The sequence below is a fragment of the Somniosus microcephalus genome, chromosome 17 (assembly GCF_052327205.1).
Source record: "Somniosus microcephalus isolate GS21.2 chromosome 17, FLI_Smic_1.0, whole genome shotgun sequence".
Classification (NCBI taxonomy): domain Eukaryota; kingdom Metazoa; phylum Chordata; class Chondrichthyes; order Squaliformes; family Somniosidae; genus Somniosus; species Somniosus microcephalus.
In genome coordinates, this window is record NC_141003.1 from 38,137,287 (window position 1) to 38,161,776 (window position 24,490).

The 24,490-nt window shown below is 42.0% G+C and overlaps 1 protein-coding gene across 4 annotated transcripts in view; it reads left to right on the top strand.

Annotated features, from left to right (window-relative positions):
* Positions 1-24,490, top strand: part of apaf1 (apoptotic peptidase activating factor 1) — a 214,521-nt gene that overhangs the window by 122,065 nt on the left and 67,966 nt on the right. For 3 of the 4 annotated variants that reach the window (XM_086010199.1, XM_086010197.1, XM_086010196.1), the window contains exons 22-24: positions 5,028-5,135; positions 12,786-12,911; positions 21,490-21,609. In XM_086010199.1, the coding sequence (XP_085866325.1) occupies positions 5,028-5,135; positions 12,786-12,911; positions 21,490-21,609 (354 nt within the window). The remainder of the gene's footprint in view (positions 1-5,027; positions 5,136-12,785; positions 12,912-21,489; positions 21,610-24,490) is intronic. The other variant, XM_086010200.1, reaches the window with a different exon arrangement.

Sequence of the window (24,490 nt, forward strand, 5' to 3'; positions counted from 1 at the left end):
TGTTAAAGCTGTAACAGGCACAGGATGATTATTTAAAGTTGATCACGCATCCAATTGCATCCAGCTACCTGAAAGTATTTCATGTCACCATGTTTTCCGATTTAAAAAAAAAGTAGTTTTGCTAACTCAGTATTCATTAATTATGCAACTTTATAAATATTTATACACATCTGTACCTTGAAAGTTGACAACTTCCTGCCAACTAAGGATATATTTAGTAAGGCTTAATATGCAAAATTTAAAAGATATTTTTATATCTTTAGTTTTAGGCTCTCACTGTTTCATCTTGTAAATTGCTTTCTTTAACTTTAATTTATTTCTGAATTTGCTGCGTGACCAACAGTAATTATCTTACAAAAGCAAAATACTGCAGATGCTGGTAAACTGAAACAAAAATAGGGTACGGTAGCGTAGTGGTAATGTCGCTGGGCTAGTAATCCAGAGGCCTGGGCTAATAATCCAGAGACGTGAGTTCAAATCCCACCACGGCAGCGGGAGAATTTAAATTCAGTTAATTAAATAAATCTGGAATTAAAAAGCTAGTATCAGTAATAGTGACCATGAAACTACCGGATTGTCGTAACAGCCCAACTGGTTCACTGATGCCCTTTAGGGAAGGAAACCTGCCGTCCTTACCTGGTCTGGCCTATATGTGACTCCAGACCCACAGCAATGTGGTTGACTCTTAACTGCCCTAGCAAGCCACTCAGTTGTACCAAACCGCTATGACAATGGACTGCAATGGTTCAAGAAGGCGGCTCACCACCACCTTCTCGAGGGCAATTAGGGATGGGCAATAAATGCTGACCTTGCCAGCAATGCCCACATCCTGTGAACAAGTAAACAACAAAAAACAGAAAACGCTGGAAATACTCAGCAGGTCAGGCAGCACCTGTGGAGAGAGAAACAGAGTTAACGTTTCAGGTCGATGACCTTTCGTCAGTAATTATCTTAATCCAAGTCTTTCATGTCAAATCCAGTTCTCAATCAAATTGTACATTGAAGTCTGAGGCATTATATATTATTGTGTAGACACAGTCTTTCACATTGTCCTTCATGTACTCTGTTTTATTCTGTCAGTCCTGCTTTGTAACCATTCATGTTTGTGGCGTATATCTTGTATACTATGAGCAATATAGCTTTGATAATTATCTCTACTCAGCTATAACTGTGGATGAACTGCAAGGCCACTTACTGGCTTAATTTTAGCGTCAGTTGTGAGGAAGCTACTAGAATCTGCCAGTAAGGATAGAGTGACTGAGCACTTCAGCAAATATGAGCTGATCAGAGAGAGCCAGTGTGGCTTTGTTAAAGGCAAGTCATGTCTGACTAATATACAGTAGTTGAATTTTTTGAGGTCACTAATAAGGTGGACATAGAAGTGTATATGGATTACCTATATGGACTTCCAGATGGCATTCGATAAGGTTCCACATAAAAGATTATTGGCAAAAATGAGAGTGCATGGAATTGGAGGTAGCCTTTGGACTTGGCTTGGAAATTGGTTGGCAGGTAGGAGACAGAGTGTGGAATAAAGGGTATTTAATTAGATTGGCAGGATGTGGCAAGTGATGTGTTCTGGACCCTCAACTTTTCACAATCTTTATTAATGATTTGAATGCAGGAATAAGGAGTTGTATATCCAAGTTTGCAGATGACACTAAATTAGGAATGAGTAGTGCAGATGGGAGCAGGAAGTTGCAAAGGGACATACACACATTAAGTGAGTGGGCAAAACGATGGCAGATGGAATTTAATATGGGCAAATGTAAGGTCATCCACTTTGGACCTAAGAAAGATAAATTTGAGTATTTTCTGAATGGTGAAAAACTAGGAACTGTAGAAGCGCAAAGAGATTGAGAGTCCAAGTACACCACAACTTGCATTTATATAGCGCCTTTAATGTAAAAAAAAATGTCCCAAGGCGCTTCACAGGATTGTTATCAAATAAAATTTGACACCGAACCCCATAGGGAGATACTGGGGCATGTGAGGTAGGTTTTATGGAGCGTCATAAAGGAGGATATAGAGGTAGAGAGACGGAGAGGTTTAGGGAGGGAATTCCAGAGCATAGGGCCTAGGCAGCTGAAGACATGGTGAAGCAATGAAAATCAGGGATGCGCAAGAGGCCAGAATTAGAGGAGTGCAGACCTCTTGGAGGGTTGTAGTGCTGGAAGAGGTTCGAGATAGGGAGGGGCGAGGCCATAGAGGGATTTTAAAATCGAGGCGTTGCCAGACCAGGAGCCAACGTAAGTCGGCGGCTATGTTCCCTGTAATTTTTTTGGGCCCTGCACGGCCCCATCAAAATACCACGCATGTGTGTTTTTTACATTGAAATGCTGGCTGCCCAGGTTCCTTGAAGCCACAGCCACGTACCTTACAGGGAACACTGGTCAGCGGCCACAAGGATAATGGGCGAACAGGACTTGGTGCAAGTTAGGATACAGGCAGCAGAGTTTTGGATGAGCTCAAGTTTACAGAGGGTCCAAGGTGAGAGGCTGGCCAGGAGAGCATTGGAACTGTCGAGTCTGCAGGTGACAAAGGCATGGATGAGGGTTTCAGCAGCAGATGAGCTGAGGTGGGGCAGAGACGGGCAATGTTACCGAGGTGGAAGTCGGCAGTCTTGGTGATTTAAATCATTTAAAACTAGTAGATAGATACAAATAGCAATCAAAAAGGTTAATATAATGTTGGCCTCACAAGGGAGGTGGATTACAAAGGGAAGGAAGTTGTGCTTTGGTTGTATGGAGTCTTGGCCAGACCCCACCTGGAGTAGTGTGTTCAGTTTTGGGTAACACACCTCGGGAAGGATATATTGGCCTTGCAGGGGTTGCACCGCAGATTCACCAGAATTATACCAGGGCTTAAAGGGTTAAATTATGAGGACAGGTTGCATAAACTTGGCTTGTATTCCCTTGAATATAGAAGATTGAACAGTGATCTGATCAAGGTGTTTAAAATGTTAAAAGGATTTGATAGAGTAGATACAGAGAAACTAAACTGCCCCAAAAGGCTATGGCTGCCTGAGATCAATAGGTTTTTGTTTGTTAAGGGTATCAAGGGATGTGGAACTAAGGCAGTAAATGAAGTTGAGGTACAGATCAGCCATGATCTCATTGAATGGCACAGCAGGCTCGAGGAGCTGAATGGCCTACCCCTGTTCCTATGTTCTCACAAGACAGGATAACGAGGCGGAAGAGTCTCACAACTGTTGTGGTAGAAGCTCTGATGGCAGGTCTGCCATGCTGTCAGCTCAGAAGGTGCTCAACACAGACATACTGACAAAACAAAGAGGAGAAAATACAAGTCCTTTGAAGTGTAGGTCTTCAAATAAATAAATAGAAATGTTTCATTTCACTCTGAAATTCTTGGGAATTTGACCTCCGTACAGATTTTACAAATTCAACCCTTAGCCACTTTGTTTGTTCCTTTTGATTTTAGATTATTCAAAGTGACAAAGTAAGGCCTGATCCTATATGCAATATTCTTTGTCCCAAATAAATATGTACATATGTGAGACATCATTATTGCTCTGTAGGAGAAGATTGCTTGAAGTAACACAACTAAACCTTAAAACAGCTTTCATGGTTCAAATAGTTTTCAGCTGAAATGCCCTCGAGAAGATCTTCTTTCTAGATCTCATGATTAAAAGCAAGGAAATAGAGTTGCTTTATATTCTGTACACCTTGTCAGCAGTGAGCTAACTTTGTAACAGCAGCTTTAATGTACAATGCCCAGGAGTCTTTGTTGGTGTTCAAGTTGTCTACTGATTGCAGTGATATGAGATGACCAATGACTGCCCCTTCACAATATTGGCATTGAATGAGTGATGTGCTGCTGTTTAAAAATGAGGGCACTCTCTAATTAGAGGAAAAAAATACTCTTTTAGTCTAAAACCTGTCTTGAAACAGCAGTGTCTACATAAGTGTCTGAAGTAGGTTCATGGTTTTGAAGTCAGTATTTGAAGCTGTAACTACATTGTTTTACAAGTTTATTAATTTTACTGTTTGTATATGAAGTGGAATAACAATTTGCTGCAGTACGTTAAGACAGAGGGCTCATTGAAAATGTAGCCGCTACCTCAAACAGCGCGGTGTTTGTTGCATTGCATCACTTTGTCTTCTTCACCACCGTTTAAAATAAATGATATAGTAACAGTGCTAGAATATTTGAAATAACAACAGAAAATGCTGGAAACACTCCGGGTCAGGCAGCATCCGTGGAGAGAGAAACAGAGTTAACGTTTCAGGTCTGTGACCCTTTGTCAGAACTGGAAAATGTTAGAGAGATGTAACAGATATTAAGCAGGTGCAGGGGGAGTGAAAGGGGGGAGGGGAGGAAAGAACAAAAGGGACAGTCTGTGATAGGATGGAAAGCAGGAGAGATTAAATGTTGCAAATGAGGTTGGCAGAATCATCAACAGCTGCCGCCTGAAAAAATAGGGGCAGAGGTTATGGTCTGAAATGGTTGAGTCCAGAAGACTGTAAAGTGCCTAATCGAAAGATGAGGTTCTGTTCCTCGAGCTTACGTTGAGCTTCATTGGAACAGTGTAAGAATATTTGAGGAGTTTAGCAAATAAAATGTTTTTTAAATCTGCATAAACTAACTTTTTACTTATCCTAAACTGAGAACAGCAACTCATTTGTAATTCAGTTATTAGATTATAGTATTGATGGGGAGTTGGTGAGAATGTGTGTGCTGGGTGTGAGCGCACTTGGGAAATGCATCATGCTGCAAAGGGTCCGAAGCACCTGGGGAATGGAGAAAGAAAACCGAGTGGTCGGATACAGGGAGAAATAAACAAGTATTACTCACAAAACAGGCATGGTTTTTTGCTTTTCAGAATTAATTTCTACCACAGAACTAGTCTGATTAGATGGCACTGATGTAGAGTGAAGATCTAAATACAAAAATGTCCAATAGCTAACTAAGCTTGTGTGTGTGTGTGTTTTTGCACAGTGCACATTAATGCTTAATGTTGAGTTTTTGTTAATGGTTTCAATGTTTTTTGTATGTTGATGTTGTAGGTAAGCATGAAGTCGGCCAAGTTCGTCCTACAGAACATTGGGTGGAAGAAACAGCAATTCCAGCAGAGCCTGTTGATAGCAGTAGGGCTAGAAAATGGCACAGTAAAGGTGCAGGACTAATTTAAGCACATACAGCAATTCTATTAACACTAGATACCTGTTAAAAGCTACCCCACCGCTGTCGTTTCTGAGTGTTGCTGAGAATGACACCTCGGTGGTTTGGGGTAAATAAATGTTTCAAAATTCTTGCATTTAAGTGAAACTGCTCTGTCGAATTTACCCAATTAACTGGGTTCAATCCTAATGAGAATAAGGAAGGAGTCATTTCAAAGAACACTGAATAGGAAATTGCTCAAATTTGACAAGTTATTCCCCGCCTATATATTTTTGAAATGCTTATGTAGATTTTGGATGTTTTTCGGGATCTGAAGTGGAAACACTTGCAGCAGTGAATAATTTGGCGTGAATAATTTGGCATAATAACCAACATGTTTTGTAACCCAATTTGTTTCTCTTTGGTGGAGCGCTGGGAATTATTTTCAGATGAATGCAATGTGTTTCTCTTTGAAGAAAGTTCTTTTACAATTCTTTGAGATCTTACTTTTCTTGATAAGTCTCTGTTTTTGGGGGGGAAAAAGTTTTTGTTTTTGTATTAATAATATATTGTGTTTTTAATAATATCATTCACTAAGATTGAGCATGTGAAAGAATCCCATGGGTCGTTTGTTCTTGACTTCAATTGCAAGCACAGGTGATCATCCATAAAAGATTTCCTCCAAGGAATGAGTGATAAATAGAATAATGAATGCTGATGTGAGCAAAAGCAGCATTTAGGCGTTGCTGGTAGTGATTAGAGGCACAGAGAATTAACGATGCAAATTTTGACCTTTCAGAAATAGAATCCTTGCATAACTATCCGTATAGTGACTGGAATTAATGTTTAATTACTTTGTTGGCAAAGATGAATCATTTTATTTTGTCACTCATTTATTTACAATGAAAGTTTAGATAACACAAACATGACAAAAACAAACAGCCATAAAGTGCGCGTTATTACTTCGTACGGTTTGAAAGGATACAATTTCCCTTCTACCAAAATACAGTTCTGAAGCGCCTAATTTGCTAAAAATGTATTTGTTGTGTTGGAAATATACCCTTTCATTGGCTACCGAAGATTTTATTTTGTTTCTGCTAAGCTATCTGAAAATAATTACTATAACTTTAATAATTGTGAAGTCAGTATTTAACTATTTACCATTAAATAAAGATGATTTTATAGGCAGTGAATAAATGTAGTGTTTGCTCTCATCTTCAGTGATCTGTATGGTATATTGTCAAATAACGGCATCACACTAATGTGAAGATATCCTGTTGAATTTTGTTTGTATTTGAATGTTGACTGCATGCAGCAGCAAGTAGCATGTTACCTGTTAACATTTTCCCAAGATGCTTCATTTCAATGCTCCAAGGACATTTTGTATTATTAGTGTTGTGGGATTTCTCTCTGCCCCAAAGCAGACGGAGACGAGCGTGTACTGGTTCCAAGCGATCTTTATTCAAGCACGTGCAGGGGCAGGCCCTGGCCCTATCAGTCTGAGCTGAGACGGGAGTGTAATTTTTACATTCGAGCAGTTGGCTTATATACAATCTTGCATCTTGTTTCCTTCACATCTTCGGGACTCGGCCAATTAATTGTCCAAGTCACATACACTTACTCACATCTCCACAAAACACATCTTGTTTATCTCATTTGCCCTGTTTCCACATCTGCCATTGTTCTATCCAATTTACGTACGCTTAACCTCATCTTCGCAAATCACATCTTGGCGGCCCATTGTTCAATGTATGGCCTCCTTGATTCTTTCACTCCCCCAATCATCATGTAATATGCTTTATCCAACTGTCTTTGTTCTGCCAGACTTCTCCTTTATTACATCAGCCAGCTAGTCAGTTAAGCCGCTAATCTAACTTTTAACCTCTTCAGTCCCCCCTTTTATGGTGATAGCCCAAGATGGCCAACTAACTTCAGGTAGATAAGGTGGTTAAAAAGGCATATGGGATACTTGCCTTCATTAGCCGAGGCATAAATATAAAAGCAGGGAGGTTATGATGGAGCTGTATAAAACGCTAGTTAGGCCACAGCTGGAATACTGTGTGCAGTTCTGGTCGCCACACTATAGGAAGGATATGATTGCATTGGAGAGGGTGCAGAGGAGATTCACCAGGATGTTACCTGGGCTGGAGTGCTTCAGCTATGAAGAGAGACTGGACAGGCTGGGGTTGTTTTCCTTAGAGCAGAGAAGGCTGAGGGGGGACCTGATTGAGGTGTACAAAATTATATGGGGCATAGATAGGGTAGATAGAAAGGAACTTTTCCCCTTAGTAGAGGGGTCAATAACCAGGGGGCATAGTTTCAAGGTAAGGGGCAGGAGGTTTAGAGGGGATTTGAGGAAAAACTTTTTCACCCAGAGGGTGGCTGGAATCTGGAACTCTCTGCCTGAAAGGGTGGTAGAGGCAGGAACCCTCACAACATTCAATAAGCATTTAGATGAGCACTTGAAATGCCATAGCATACAAGGCTACGGACCAAGTGCTGGAAAATGGGATTAGAATAGATAGAGCTTGATGGCCAGCGCGGACACGACGGGCTGAAGGGCCTCTTTCTGTGCTGTATAACTCTGACTCTATGACCTGCCCGTGCTCCTCGCCCCATCACTGCTGGCCAGGCAGATGGTTGGACTTGCATGAGTGTGGCTACTTAAACTACCTCTAACATTCCCTGCTTCTCTCCTAATCTGTACTGTGTTTTAACAACGGCTTTAGCAATGGTTCGGTTACGGCGTCATTTACATCGAGTACAATACTCAAACATAAGTATGATGACAATTAGCAACTGCGCCACCACCAATACATGAGATGCAATTCTGATCCAGGGGTGCATGTCCACCCTAATACCCCAGTCCTAAAGTGTCTGCCACCATGAGGCATCTTCCAGCTTGGCCTCCACATCCTTCCCCAGTTGTTTGACCTCGTGCTCAATTCGGTGACACTGCTTAATTACCGTAGGTAGGTTATGGTTGCATCCATATCTCAGTCCTGTAGAGGGAGATAAACAGTGGACACCGGTTTAGTCCTTATTATTTACTGTGCTTTCGAATTTCTTAAGTTGCGTCCAGTGTTTCCACCGACCTTTTCCTTTCATATTTATGCATGCGCAAGTGTCGCTGGTCATTAGGACCTCATAGGGTCCCTGCCAGCAAGGTGCCCATCCTGGTCTGGCGGGTAAGACTCTTACCATCACCCTGTCCCCTACTACTGGTAAATTTTGTTTTTCCTCCAATTCCATATCCCTGACTATTTGTTGGTCCCTGACTTCCTGTCTCAGATCATGCAGTTGTTTGAATATTTCCTTAATAAACCGCCTAATTCTGTCCTGGGCTGGTCCCATGTCCTCACTGCCTGTGGCAGTGCCCTCGGGCAGCCTCATTAGTCTTTCCTTCCCTTCATATCTACCTCTGTGGCCCACTCAACGATCTCGTCATAATTTGTTCGCACTGGCAACCCTAACTCGAGGACCTTCTGGTGATCGGGGCTCAAACCCTCCTTTAACATTTTTAGGAACATCAGATCATCTCTGCCTTGGTCATCCAATCCCGAGAAATCGCAGTAGGTGGTATATTTTCACCACGCGTACTCGTGGGCACTTTCGCCCCTATTCTGGGTTACTCCTATGACCGCCGACCAATTAGATCGGGCCTCGCCTAACCCTTTTACTATTCTTTTAAAATGATTATATTTTCCCCCGTTATTCATTCCCTGCGTCTGCATCCATCGTCCGCTAGTGACTAAGTTGTGCATCTGCAGCCATGTCTGTCGTGGTACCTTTGATTTTACAAGGATGTGTATATCTTCCGGGTGAAGTGAGTGTACATCTATCATCTCCTCTAACTTATTCCAAAAGTCGGTATTTACATGGTTTGTTTTAGGGGTCGGGAGGTCCCTCGTCATCATCTGTTTCTCAGCTGGGGTGAACGGGACATATTGTACTGTAGCCTGAGCCTGCCCATTTCCCACTTGCCTAATCTCCGTCGTAATAGGGGCCATGGCCATTCCGCCCTTCGTCCCGGTTTCGGGCAGTGGTGGGGCTGATGGTCCCTCTGCGTTATATTTAGGTGGGGGCTCCCAAACCCCGTCATCGTCCTGTCTGTTGTAATCTGCGGCTTCCTTCTGTAATTCTCCCCAGTCAACGTCGTCATTATTGTCTGTCGCTCTAAACCTTGGTCCCGATTTCCGCACCGCACTGACAACCTTTTCCTTTCCTATATAACTTTGCACATGTTTACTGAGTCCTAAGTAGCTACTAATAATTATAAGTATTCCCTTCGCTTTCTTACTCTTACACTGGGCGCCCCACCATTCCCTTTGCCTGTCCGGACTGTCATTCGGACTCCAGCCTTTTCCATTTTCTCAATTAGTTTCTTATTTTTTCCTGCTACAAATTTGGCTATGGACCCTTCCGGTCCCCAATCTGTCCCTCCTGTGGCCATTTTTTTTTTTTATACCTCTGGCCTGCGCAAATGGTAACTCGGACCTTCCTGCTACAACGCGGTTCTGGTTACCTACAGCGGCTCGCAGTTTTACTGCGCGGAGATCACTCCAGTACCCACTAGTCTCCTGTTCAGATTCCCTACAGTCTCGCGTCCAGCCTTCTGGGGTTCCGCACCTAACTATGGGTGGTAATATAACGTACTCACCCGACTTGTGGTCCCATTATGGTTGGTTGTTCGACTGCGTCCTGGGAATCCTGCCGACTACGCCCAGATGTTGTGGTATTACTCTCTGCCCCAAAGCAGACTGGTTCCAAGCGGTCTTTGTTCAAGCACGTGCAAGGAGAGGCCCTCTCAGTCTGAGCTGAGACGGGAGTCTAATTTTTACATTCGAGCAGTTGGCTTATATACAATCTTGCATCTTGTTTCCTTCACATCTTCGGGACTTGGCCAATTAATTGTCCAAGTCACATACACTTAATCACATCTCCACAAAACACATCTTGTTTATCTCATTTGCCCTGTTTCCACATCTGCCATTGTTCTATCCAATTTACGTACGCTTAACCTCATCTTCGCAAATCACATCTTGGTGGCCCATTGTTCAATGTATGGCCTCCTTGATTCTTTCACTCCCCCAATCATCATGTAATATGCTTTATCCAACTGTCTTTGTTCTGCCAGACATCTCCTTTATTACATCAGCCAGCTACTCAGTTAAGTCGCTAATCTAACTTTTAACCTCTTCAATTAGTAAGCAAGTTTTTGCAGACCAAAAGTTAATTTTGCAATTATTTTCTGACTTTAATATGTGCACAAAGCAGGTTGTATTTACATAAAGCTTTAAATATAGAAAATGATCCAATGTACATCATAGAGAACAAAAGGAACCTTCACTGAACCTTTGTGGAGGGGGTGGGGTTAGGAGGAGAGACCGAAAAATTGGTTGAAGAAATATGTTTTGAGAAGGTTTGTCAAGGTGGAAAGGTAGGCAGTGTGGCAGAAAGATTGGGGAAAGAGTGCTAGAGGGTAGAGCCGAAGCCTCTGAATGTCCTGTCACTGAATGGTGGGGGTGTAAGGCTGGAACAGGTTACAGAGGTAGGGTTGGGGTGAGGCTGTGGACTAAATCAAGGTTTTAAAATTAATTCCATTGGGGGATGGAGAGCCAGTGTAGGTCAGTGAGGATGGAGATGGTAGGTGAGAGGAGAGTGAGGGACAGGTTGCAGCTGGCAGAGTTTTGAATGATTTGGAGTTTGTAAGATGGAAGCTGACGAGAAGGGCATTGGAGAAGTTGAGTCTAGAGATGACAAAGATGTGGATTAAGAAAGAAACACTTGCATTTATATAGCGCCTTTAATGACCTCAGGATATCCCAAGGCACTTTATAGCCAATGAAGTAGTTTTTTGGACCTGTATTCACTGTTGTAATGTAGGAAACGTGGCAGCCAATTTGCGCACAGCAAGCTCCCACAAACCGCAATGTGATGACAAAATTATTTTTTTTTTAAGTGATATTGATTGAGGGATAAATATTGGCCAGGACACTTGCCAATATTAAGGTTTCTGAGGCAATGGTAGTGAAGGACAGAGGCAGGTAATGTTGCAATGGACAGAATATGGTTTAAACTCATCTCTGGGAGAACAGTGTGACATGGTTTATGTTCAACCCAGTTCAACTGGAGCAGCCAAGGATGGGGATGGTGAGAATTGCAAGGGTGTGACCTATTTGGGGAGGCCTGAAAACATTAGCTTTGGTCTTTGTCATGTTAATTTGGAGGAAATTCTGGCTTATTTATGATAATGTGGGACACGTGGTTAGGCAATTGGGGAGGACAAGGAGGGATAATCATCACTACAGGGAATATTTTTGGCAACTTTGTCCAGGGTAGTCTCAGTATTGTGGGCAGGCTAAAATCCCGACTGAAGGGCTGAGTGCACAACTCGGAAGCAGCTACATGAACACTGACTTTGGTTAGACATGAGGCGCTACTTGGAGAGGACAGAGGAATCATGGTTGGGATTTTTTGCAGATGAGGGTAATGACAGTTTTAAAAGGGGGAGTGACATTGTCTGAACAGATGGAGCCATTAACAATGTCGCGAGCTTTGGAGCCAGGCAAGGTAGTTGGGTGGAAAGAGGACCAACGGGGCAGGAAGAGAAACGAGAGAGAAACAGTGGCGTGATGGAGGGGGCGGTTCAGAGTTGATATGAGTGATGGGTAGTTGCAGGCATGGGAAGATGGCTCCTGAGGCAGCTGTGAAGGTGGCTTCAGTGATCTGAAAAAATCCATGAGGATGTGGGCTGTGACGTATGGATGAAGAGGATTCTCCAAATGATGTGGGACAAGGTCACGGAAGGGTTCAAGGACAAGGATCCTAAAATTGATTTATTTCGGCACAGGGAGTTAGTGGAACTTGGCAAGCATGGTGCTGACTAGTATGCAAGAATTTGTGCAGAAGAGCATTCAGCCAGCAGAATCCTGGATTAACTGATGTTTGTGAAGGGAATTGCAACCATTGATGTGGATGTCAAGGGAGATGAGTGTGTGCTTGGAATTTGTCATATCTGTAATCTCTGAGATAGTGAGACAACAGGAGATGGTGAGGTAATGGAAATGTTGGCAAGGGAAGCATTGTGAAATTGTTCTTATAGTTACATTAACTGTAATATCTGCAAGTAAATTTCTATATAGACATATGGAAATTGAACCATTTGTTCCAAAAGGGTATAATCTGGGAACTATTAATGAAATGTGAACTGCTACATCCTCTATAAAGACTGGTAACCATGCAGAACATTCAGATTCAGATTAGATTTATTTGCCATATGTAACAAGTACAATGGAATGCTTGTTCCCCGTAGGGACAGTGTTCTTTGGTTTCTGTATTTGAGGAGTGCTATAGTGCAGATGCTTTGGTAGAAACACTCAGCACAGAGCAGATCAATTGGAAAATTAAAAGGGAAAGCAGTCAGGCTCTCAGCAACACTTAGCTTTTCTTAATTGTAGCAAGCAAAATTTGCTTCTGAACTAATATTTGATTTGCACAATCCTAGCTTTTACAGTACATCGTTTAACTAACACACTACTGCAAAACTCTTCATTTTTAGCTGCCGCGTAATCATTTTTTTTCCCCGAATTCCTCTCTGCTCCTCACCCTTTCTGCTGTTGTGATAAAACATGTTGAATCATTGGTGCGTTTTTTTCCCTAAGGTTCTGGAGCTTCCTAGTGGTAAAATCCTCAGGACATTGATGGGCCACACCAAATGTATCGAACAATGTCAGTTTACATCTGATGGGAGAACACTGATTTCCAGCTCTGATGACTCCACAGTAAGGGTAAGAAAAAGCTTTGTTCTGGAAGTATTTTTCTACATCAGTATAAAGTATACCTCTTTTGACACTGCTCTGTCTCATTTGAACCTTATTGAATTTTGTTTTCACCTGTATGGTGTAACCACTTAGCCTGACGGTGGAAAATTCAACGTTCTTGTGCTCTACTCTGGTGAAAGGCAAGCTCAAACCTAACATCAGGAAGCACTTATTCACGTAAAGTGATTAATACTTGGAATAGTTTTCTGTGAACTGTAGTGGAGGCAAAAACTTTGGAATCATACAAGAGAAAGTAGACACTGTGATGGAGGATTAATGGGATGAGCTCGACGAGATAATTAGTCTTCCTCATCTGTACTTTGTGAAAATTTTGAATCAGAATTTTAGTTTTAATTAATCCAGGCCAATATTTATCCCTCAACCAACATAACAAAAACAAAATATCTGGTCATTATCACATTGCTGTTTGTGGGACCTTGCTGTGTGCAAATTGGCTGTCGCGTTTCCCACAATACAACAGTGACTCCACTTCAAAAGTACTTCATTGACTGTAAAGCGCTTTGAGACATCCGGTGGTCGTGAAAGGTGCTATATGAATGCAAGTCTTTCTTCCTTAACAAGAGATGTATGTAAAAGCCATCCAGTCAGTTTACCAGGAATTCACGTACCTACACATGACGTTACAAAGCATTGTTACAGCTGTGGATTGAATTGGTTCTCCAGAGGCCTGTGTAGGCTTGAAGTCTGACATTCTTGGAGAAGAACTAAAACTAAAACATTGCATTAGGGAAAAAAAAATATCTGTAGATATTCTGTTTTAGGGATGATATGAACTTAAATTGCATACTTTAAAGCACATATAGTACCAATGGCTCACAAGTATTTACATTGGAAATACCGCGCATGCACAGAAATTTAAAGGGACTGCACATTGAAAGAAACAGGCTGCGCAGAACATAGTGCAGCCTACAGGGAACATTGCTCCATACTAATCAACTTGGTAAGTACAAAGATAGAAATTTGGGTTCCTAATGATGCCACATTGATGTATTAAAGATTCACCCCGCCCAATTTCATGAAGTGGCGGAACATCAGCAAAATATCTGCAATAAGTCAGAACTGCCTTCTCCACCCGTGTAAGATCATCTTAGGCAGTCCCTCGGAACCGAGGATGACTTGCTTCCACATTAAAAATGCGTTTTCAGGTGACTGATGAGTCCAATGCGGGGTCTACAGTCTCTGTCACAGGTGGGGCAGATGGTGGTTGAAGGGGCGGGTGGGTGGGGTGCTTGGGTTGACATGCGCTCCTTGCGCTGCCTGCGCTTGGCTTCTGTTTGCTCCCGGTGAAGAGACTCGGTGTTCGCCGCCTTCCCGGATGCTTCTCTTCCACTTTGTGCGGTCTTGGGCCAGGGTTTCCCTGGTGTCGGTGGAGATGTTGCACTTTTTCAAGGAGGCTTTGAGGGTGTCCTTGAAGCGTTTCCTCTGCCCACCTGGGGCTCTCTTGCCGTGTCGGAGCTCCGAGTAGAGCGCTTGTTTTGGGAGTCTCATATCGGGCATGCGGACAACGTGACCCATCCATTGGAGCTGATCGAGCGTGGTCAGAGCTTCGATGCTGGGGATGTTGGCCTGAGCAAGAACACTGACGTTGGTGCGCCTATCCTGCCAATGGATTTGCAGGGTCTTGCGGAGGCAGCGTTGGTGGTACCTCTCCAGTGCTTTGAGGTGCCTGCTGTACATGGTCTATGTCTCTGAGGCATACAGCAGGGCGGGTATCACTACTGCTCTGTAGACCATGAGCTTGGTGCCGGGTTTGAGGTCCTGGTCTTCAAACACTCTCTTCCTCAGGCGACTGAAGGCTGCACTGGCACACTGAAGGCAGTGTTGGACTTCGTCATCAACGCCTGCCCTTGTTGACAGTAGGCTCCCGAGGTATGGAAAGTGGTTCACGTTATCCAAGGCCTCGTCGTGGATTTTGATAATCGGGGGGCAGTACTGTGTGGCAGGGGCAGGGTGGTAGAGGACCTTTGTCTTACGAATGTTTAGTGTAAGGCCCATGCTCTCGTACGCTTCGGTGAAGGTGTTGACGATAGTTTGGAGTTCGGCCTCCGAGTGTGCGCAGATGCAAGCGTTGTCTGCGTACTGTAATTCGACAACAGAGGATGGGACAGCCTTGGATCGGGACTGGAGGCGACGAAGGTTGAACAGTTTCCCGTTTGTTCTGTAGATTAGCTCCACTCCAGCAGGGAGCTTACTGAGGGTGAGATGGAGCATTGCACTATTCATGTATACATATTAAGGATTGGGATTTGGTTTAATCTCATAGGATTAAAGTTTTCACTTTGTTTTTAACTTGTGGATGGCCTGTGGATTTATACTGTAGCTAGAAATAATGAAATGGTTAAATTGTTCATTCCCAGGATGCTTTAGGGTTTAATGTATCAATGCACAATTTAGCTGACTTCTGTCGAGATGCAGGATGTATGATTTGTGCCTGTTTGACTAAAACTTTGTCAATAGATTTTGAAACAATTTCTATCTTTGTAGTTACCAAGTTGATTAGTATGGAGCAATGTTCCCTGCAGGCTGCGCTATGTTCTGTACAGCCTGTTTCTTTCAATTGGTAAGATAGCGATAGGAAGTGGAACAATGGACCCTAGATGGTAAAGAAATTGGCACCTGGTGTTTTGTAGGAATGACCTCATTTCTGGGGGTCTTGTTCACAATAGCTGTTATCAGGACATAATGAATTATCTAGGACAGTATGCGTGACTAGATGCCTAGAAAGATCTTGCGCTTTCCTTCACAATTTGTAGAGAGAGACAAGAATGAATGGTTTGATGAAGGTTACTTCTATACCCAGGGGGAAAATGGGATAACTGCATTTATTTTTCTGTATGACTGCTGCTTGGAGACACCGAGTGTGTCCAGGCTTGGTCAAACACAATAAAAGGTTTAGTGTCCGATTCGAATTCTCTTACACCTGTGTAGGGGCAGAAACCCTCGAAGCTTCATGCCTCATCTGGATTCAGGACATCGGGGACTGACATCTGGACGTGACTCCTCGCGAGATATATATCAATAAATGGTGTGTGTTAGGGCATTTAATGAAACTTTCCCTGGGGGATTTTCCACAAGCAAAGGTAGGCAATATCTTTACGCTAGAAAGAAGAATTGAGCCGTGCTCCTCTTTATAGGATAAACTCACCAATTGTCTGCTCCCAGCGGGAAGCTACTCTCAAATGGTGCGTGTCAGGGAATCGCAGCTAAGTATTGTAGCTTTATCTCTAACTCATGCTCTTTTTAAGTGCAGCGCCCAGCTAACAATGTGGGCTTGGTACAGGTACCCTTATATACTTCTATATGAGACTTCATTTCTAAATTTGTATCCCTATTTGCAATATAATTGTGGGTTGACTAGTTAAAATTCTTACTGTGACTGCATGCCTGAAGTTTTGGAAGAACGAGCAAAACAACATTGTGCAATGTTTTTGCTACGAAAGTTGATTGTTTTCAGCAGTTGCTGCTAACTGCTTTCTCACTTACTGATTTTCTGTACGGTCAGTTCAGTTTCTGTAGCTTACAAGATAAATTTTAAATCGTTACATTGCAGTTGAATCTGGTTTCACAGTGAAACATTTCCCAATGTGTATAAAATGAGTGACGTGACTTCTGGCTGTAATTTTGAAATCTTGATTAGTTTGGTGTTTGTGAATTATTCTGGATATGTAGCAATCTTTTGAACTCTTCAGTTCTTTTTATTCTCTCCAGTCTTTCAGGTAATAGCAAAAATTCTAATAGGAATTGACCTCAGCGCTTCAAATGTTAAATCGGGCAGCAAATTGCCTCATTTTAAAGAGCAGATGCTTCAGCTGTGAAATCTTGCACTGAATATGTGAGGTGTGCATGTCACCAATGCCCACTACAGCCGGTTCAGTGAATTGAAGCATGTGAATGATCCTGCCTCACGCCTTTCTCTGAAACGGAGTAATTTGTGACAGACCAGACTGCTGATAAATGGCGATTCCATCCCGGCAGTGTCTTTGCATTCAGCATCATTGTTTCATCACTGGAAGTAAGCTCTGCTGACCAGGCATCAGACCGGTCAATGGGTGCTGGAGGATGATTAGTCAGATTCTCAGAGATCAGGGAAACTGATAGCCTAGCTGTTAGGACCTTATGCTCACAACTCTAATCAGCCAAAACAATGGGAAATCAAAGGCTAATGCTCTTTGATCGCCCCCCCCCCCCCCCCCCCCCAAAAGAAAATGGTTAACATTTTGACAAACTTTCTTGCCCCCCCCCTCCCCTCCCCAAACCCCATCCCAGCAAGACTGTTAGGATGGCTTAACACTTCCTTCCCATCAGCAAAGAGCTCACGCATCTATTCAGGAACATAACTAAAAGGCAGTGGTATAAGGTATGCTCCTAACTTGACAATAGCTCATTTGCCAGGCCCATTAGACAAGCAGCAACATTGATGGGGAGCAACTGTCTAAAGCTGTCGTGCAACACAGCTGGCATTGTAAATAAGTCACACTGTGGCTGATTGATTGGAAAATTATGATTTATTCTCCAAGAAATTTCAGGCTTGTGGTAACTGCAACAGGTGAATCTAGCTCTGACTGGCCAATCTGGTATGGCATGGGTGCATATGCGATTATTGATTGAAGAGAGGAGACATCAAGCAAAATGATTTAAAAGACTTTTGTTTTTACCCCAACAAAGTTGTGGATAGTGAGAGACTCCCAGTAAAAGCTCACGTCTTGAAAGCCAGCTGAGTGAGTATCTGTTTGAGAATTGGTTTCAGGGCTGTAGTATAGGTGATTGATGTTTGGACATCATGATTTTAGCTGCTTTTCATACCATGGAGGGCACACAACCAAAGAGTGCATAATATAAGATGTACAGTTAGGTATTTTAGAGTTTGTTTAACTTATCTTTTTGTTTTAAGAGCAGGGAACAGAGCTTTACAGAACCTCTTCTAGAGGCTGTGCATTAACTGCAAGGATGAGGAGGAATATATTCCCCAGTACTCCGATAATGCTGCTGTTATCTGGCCACTGGTAAAGGCAAATGGGTGGCTAGTGCTAACTCTCCTCATGACTTTTTTTTGCTCCTGCGATGATGTGACCGAGATCAGAAAATCAGCAGTCAGTAGCATTGTGAGTTCTACCTTTCAGTCAGCATGACTGCTGTGCTTTATATAAAGCACGTAATGAGAAAAGGTTAGTTGGCCCATTTCTGCCATTGGTGGGTTGTGGTGGAGAAACCATGTCAGGAGGGGGGGGGGGGTCATCACTCGACACCTGTGTGTATCTTCTACAGGCCAGTTAAGAGCAGCATTGGTGGAGAACTGGGGAAATGTTTACCCTCACCATCTGCACAGTCTGGCAAGACCACATAAATGGGAGGAAATAAGTTGGTGGAAGGAAATTTAAACCCTCAAAAAAAAAAACTCTTCAATAAGCTTTTAAATATATAGTTATCCTTTAAATAACATTTAATCCCTTAAATGGGGTAGAATATCTCACAAGGGAAGTTCATACATTTATCTTCCCTCAGTTTTGCATATTTAACAGGCTACTGTAGTTTACAGTTTACCAAATAAAAGAATGAATAAACATACTTGTGCATGGTAATTTTATGGGAACAAAAATATTTCCATTGCGCCTCACTGTGCCAGTAGATGTACGTTTTGCTGATGGCCTATTATTTTCTCCTTTTGTTTTTAATGTCTTCATTCTTGCTTCAGGCTTTCTCTGTAATGTCCATCAATCTTGATGTTTGCACTGCAGGTCCAATTTGGCAGCTTAATGTAAAAGTGAATTTGAAACTAAAGCAAATAAGTGAAGTCCTGCTGATAATTTTTGTAACAGTTCTTGTAATAGCCTTTAAGAGTGTTTTACAATGGCGTTAATATACTCTGAATCTCTATTAACTACTATGAACCTGGCTTTCACGAGAACATGTACAGTAACAGGAATGTGACTATTGAAATAGATCAATCTTGGTGACTGTTGTCCTGTTTTATGTGAGTAAAGGGTTCCATTTTAAATGGTTGTCATAGTTTTCGTTCAGTTCAATATAAAATTTTAAATGTGCAGTTTTTGACATCCTTTTTGAATTAACAATAGAGGTTGTATATAAATGTCACCAGCATTTAAAGAAATGTACATGTTTAAGTGGAAAATTGAAGATGCTGCCAATTGGAAATGGGGGCAAGTAGGTGAAAGTTTGGTTTAATAAAACAAAGAAAGTTAAACTGGTTATGTGACCCATCAAGTCTGCATTGCTGTTTACTCCACATGAACCACTTAGCCTAATCCCACATTTTTGCTTGCTCCCTATACCCATTAATAATCCTCTTTCAAGCAACCATCTAATTCCCTCTTAAAAGAATTTATGGATTCTGCTTCAACAGCAGTTTTGTGGCAGAGAATTCAAAATTCTAACTACTGTCTGTAGAAAGATTGTTTCTACTTTCCTTTTTTTGTGATTATCTCGAATTTGTACCCTCTTCTTGTTGTCTCACTGACCAGTGGAAACAATCTAACACTACGTGCCTTATAACACTTCATAGTTTTGAAGAGCACCATCAGATCACCTATAACCTTCTCGGGTCTGCTAGAAAATAGCCCTAACTTCTCCAACTGCTTAACTAGAAGACCTAATTTCTATTAACATTGTAATCTATCTGTACTATACTTTTTGTATTGCTCTTAAAATCCTCCCTATAATGGGGTCCCTAAAACTACGCAATATTCCAAGTGGCCTATGGTTTTATGCAAGTTCAACGTTACATCCTTGCTTCTATATTCTATGCCTCCAGATACAAAAACACGTTATACAGGACACTCTTTGGTATCCGGCACCGACGGGACCGGGATGGTGCCGGTTGATTAAAAATTCCAGATGATGGAGAGGGTTATCTACCGAGGCTATTTTTAACAAACAAAAATTTAAAAATCAAGAAATGTGCAGTATACAGTAATTGGGTACTCCCCTACAGAATGTTGTGTTAAATGGCTGGTGGAAGATGCTTGATTAAGTACAGTACTGCCAGTTGAGGGTAATCCATAACTCTAAGGACTTCCGATAGCGCCAAGTAGTGGCAGTTTGGAGAACTACCCCCGCTGACTAACTCGGCCACCGGACTCAGACTTGGCAACATTTCCGGTTATTGAGGTGTTGTTTTCGGAGTGAGAATTTTGCCAGTTATTAGAGAATTCCGTATATTTAGGTGCCGTTTAAACGAGAGTTTCCTGTAGTGACAAATGGAGCTCTGATTCATTCCAGAATCAAACTGCTGCTTCTTGGAACTTTCTGAATTAACATTTGGGCAAGATTGACCTACAATGCTTCATAGTGGTGCTGATGTGGATACAAAGCTGAATAAATTGGCAGTAGACTCTCTGTCTACTTTTGAGCCAGCGTATTTCTCTGTCTATACACTTCTATAACAACTGGTGTGTCGTGTGAAATTTCCCTGGTGCTTGTGTACCCTGTGTCTAATATAGCCAGCATGCATGTATGTGCAAAAAAAATAGGCATTGAGGCACTCAGCAGTTTATTGCCCACGTGAATTTGACTGCTGAGCCTGGATTACAGATCTGGGTCACAGCAATGTTAAAAGAAAACTGATTTTAAAATAAATCAGTAAATCATTGTGAGGAGCCTATTTATTCCATTGTCTTTTAGTGCATATGAATGTAGCGATTATATTCCATTTTATAAATTTATATATTTATAACTCCAGTTTGGCTGTGAAAAACACGTTACAGTTTTAATCCTTTTGAGCCTTCATCAGAAATAAGCATGAGCCATCTGAAGATGTGTGTCAGCATTGAAGGATGTATTATGCACATCAGAGCCAATGTGCCTCAAGTATTTAGATTAATTTTCTTCTCTGAAATGTGGAATTTGTTTTGATTGTTTCTGAATGCAAGTGTAACTTAAAGCAGGAGCCTTTATCATGGATAATTCAGTGGTTATAACTGTCAAAAGTTGGGCTTTCTTTGTGAAAAAGAATATTATCTGAACCAACTGAGACAATAATGGAGGAAGGATTAACGAATCTGCATTCATATGGAACCTTTTTGAATTCTCAAGAAGTTCCAAGAGAGCTACTGACAGAGCCAAGTTGACACTGTGACCAGGGAGGCCCTGAATACCAGTGTTAGAGCAGTGGTCCCCTGAGATCAGAGGCCGCTTTCAAATGGGATTCACACATACAGACTTTTCATGGAGGGTAGAGTTCATTATTATTGGGTAGCTGACTGAGGGAAAAGGCTCTCTTTCTGCACAGTGAACCAGAACATAGCACTGGGATGAGAAGGGGAGTAAAATTGGAAATGATCAGCAGGATCCACCCCAAAATAGTGGTGAGTTTAGCTTTAGTTACTCAACCACCATTTCAAAAGTAAACATGAATGTGAAAATTGAGTTGGGGGAAGAGTGTAAATATGAACAAATGTGAAAACTATTATCTTCTGTTTCCCAGTTGACTGAAGAATATTGGTTGCCTATTGATGGAGCTATGCTGAGAAATGTTATGTTTATGCTCTTCCTTATGTTTTAAACATAGGTATGGAATTGGCACACAGAGGAATGCAAAGTCCTTGAAGGACACACTGAACAAGTGAAAAACTTTAAGTTGTTGAGAAAGTCACAACTTCTGTCCTGGTCCTTTGATGGGACTGTGAAGGTAAGGAATACATAGTGAAAAGGTCATTTGTTATTATGACGAAATATGTTGCACTTTTTGTTTTTAGGAAAATTATAAAGGAAACAGCCATGTAGGGAGAAGTAATTCAAATTTAAGGTCCTTTACATGCCTCTTTTTTTGTTTATATATAAAATTGAGATAGTAGTTCTTGGAATTTTGTTTTTTACGGTTTGTCACCCAGTGTTGACAATATTCAGAGGTTAGATGCAGCATGTCCATATGTATACTTGAGGCCATTCTACTCTGTTCCAACAATGTGACGTAATACTGCCCCAGAAGAGAACCTATACTGTACCGGTGTAATTTTTTTCAGATTCCCATACCTTACATCTCATGGCCTGTCTGAGTGAATGCAAATCGTGCCAGGTTTTGGGATCACAGAAATCACAGAAACCTCACAGTGCAGATAGAGGCCATTTCGGCCCATCGAGCCTGCACCGACACATATCCCACCCTATCCCTGTAACCCCACGTATTTAATCCCCCTAACACTAAGGGTCAATTTATCATAGCCAATCAACCTAACCCGCACATCTTTGGACTGTGGGAGGAAACCGGAGCACCCGGAGAAAACCCACGCAAACACGGGGAGAATGTGCAAACTCCACACAGACAGTCGCCCGAGGCCGGATTCGAACCCGGGTCTCTGGCGCTGTGAGGCAACAGTGCTAACCACTATGCCACCGTTTTGTGCCATGGGCCCAAGTCCACTAGAAGCTGCCAAACTCATTTCATGTAGCATCAGTACAGTCAGCAGAGAGAGAGACTTTAGTCCCATCATTTTGGGCTCAACTCAAACTCCCAGAATTCAAAGAGTAGCTTACTTTGATTTGAAGCATAGCCAAGAGTGAGAAATCAACAGTTGAAGAGCTCCTCTATAGAGGCCGTGGGTGGACATTTGATTGAAGCAACTGTGAAGTGGATATGCTGTGCTGATAAAGTAAGAGGCATCCCAGGTCCAGTAGCTGAAACTGAATTCTGCACCGTTTTTCTGTAAAGACATGGGGTCAAAAAATTGCGGTCGGCGGCGTAACTGCAGAGTATGCCGCCGACCTGCGAAAAGAATACGCACTTACCTCATGCAAGGCCCGGAACGGAGACTTCCTTCGGCGCTGCAGAGTTGTGCGCAGCGTGTGACGTCAGGAAGGCCAGGAGCGCAGCATACAGCCTAGGCGCAAAGGAAGACACACCCACAAAATCTGTCGCAACTAAGCCTCGCCCACAAAAACTTCTCTCATTCTCTTCCATTAAAATTACATGTTAAAACCTTCTAAAAACTTTTCATTGCACTGGTACTTGGACTTATTTCATATCAGCATTTTGTTTTATTTTTTTCATCCAAACTCTCGATTTATTAGTCCCTTTGTATACAGTTTCCTGTTTTGATACTCACTAAAGGTCTAACAATGTTTTATATCTCCAAGTAATGTTGAACTTCAGAGATTCCTAGCCATTTATTCAATGTTAATTTTCAGGATTAAAATATATTATTCAGACCTCATTTAGACGGAAAATAGATAAATCTATTTTCCTTGTTATGAATGCATTATCTTGTTTGTTAGCTTGTTCATTTTTCAGTTGAAAGGACAGAATTGGTCACTGGAAACTGATAGATGTTCACTTTATTTAACTTTCTTATTCAACTTCCTAAGTAATTAAAATGGAACTTGACCGGCAAAAAAAGTTTCCTCCACCAAAGCGTACACAATATGGCCCAGAAATTTGGGTCGGGGGCTTCCCGCGGGTGCAAGCCCCCGACTTGCACTTATCTTGCGCGCCGGCCGTTGAGCTGTGGGATTCCGATCCTGGGCCTGCTCCAACTGCCGGCGCGCAGTGCTTGCGTATCCCAGGGGTGCAGTTAGTTCGATGCGTCCCCTGGGATCACATGGGCCATGGAAAGCCAATGGTAGCAGGGAATGCTTCATTCATAAGTTTGACAGGAAGACCTGTCAAACCTATAAATACTACAAGCCCCAAAACATCACAATATCTTCAAATAAATTTTTTAAAAACCATCACATTTTTAAAATAAACTATAAATTACATGAAATAACTATTTTAAACAATTTACATTTTTGAAAAAATTAATTACATTTTCTAACGGGGCTAAAAATAAACTTACCTTTCTTTAAAGTATTTAAAAATAATAAACCTGTGGAAAATATGTTTTAATTTTAATTAATTCACCACTTACCTTGTAAAAAGCAGGCTTTGCGACTGCTTTTTACATGTCTAACTTCTGAAGACTTACCTTCCCGGGAAAACCTGCAAAAAAAAATTAGTTCGATGCGCACGCGCAGCCTCTCCTGCGCACGCGTTCGACTTCTGAACCCCTTCTTTCAGGGGAACGGAAGTGCCGGTTTCCCGCGCATGCGCAGTGCATGCAGGAAACTGGCACTTCCATTGGGCTTACGGGTGAGTGCCCCGTGCGTACTCACCCGTGGAGACCCGAATTTCTGGTCCGCTATTAATAAATCAGCCTAAACCTGTCTACTCATCTGTGTGCTGGATTCTTTGTTCTAAAAAGCTTTATGCAACACAGAAACCTCACAGGATAAATGAGATTATTTTCTTCTGTATATCCATAGAATCAATTCAAACAGCATGTAGCATTGTTAAGAAAAAATGTAAGGGCGGACTAATCATTTTGCAATGCATTTCCAATCAAAATCGACTGATAAGATTGTAAACGCTGCTATAATCCTGTGTTTGTCTTGGTAGCGGGGAAATGCAAAATGGTGATTTTTTTTGAACTGCAGATCTTCTTTTACGATGTGAAACAGGCTCCTATTGTGAGTTCCTAGGCAGTGCGGATGATCTGTCAAGGCGTACCTTCACGGATCGCAAGTTTGGGATTCAG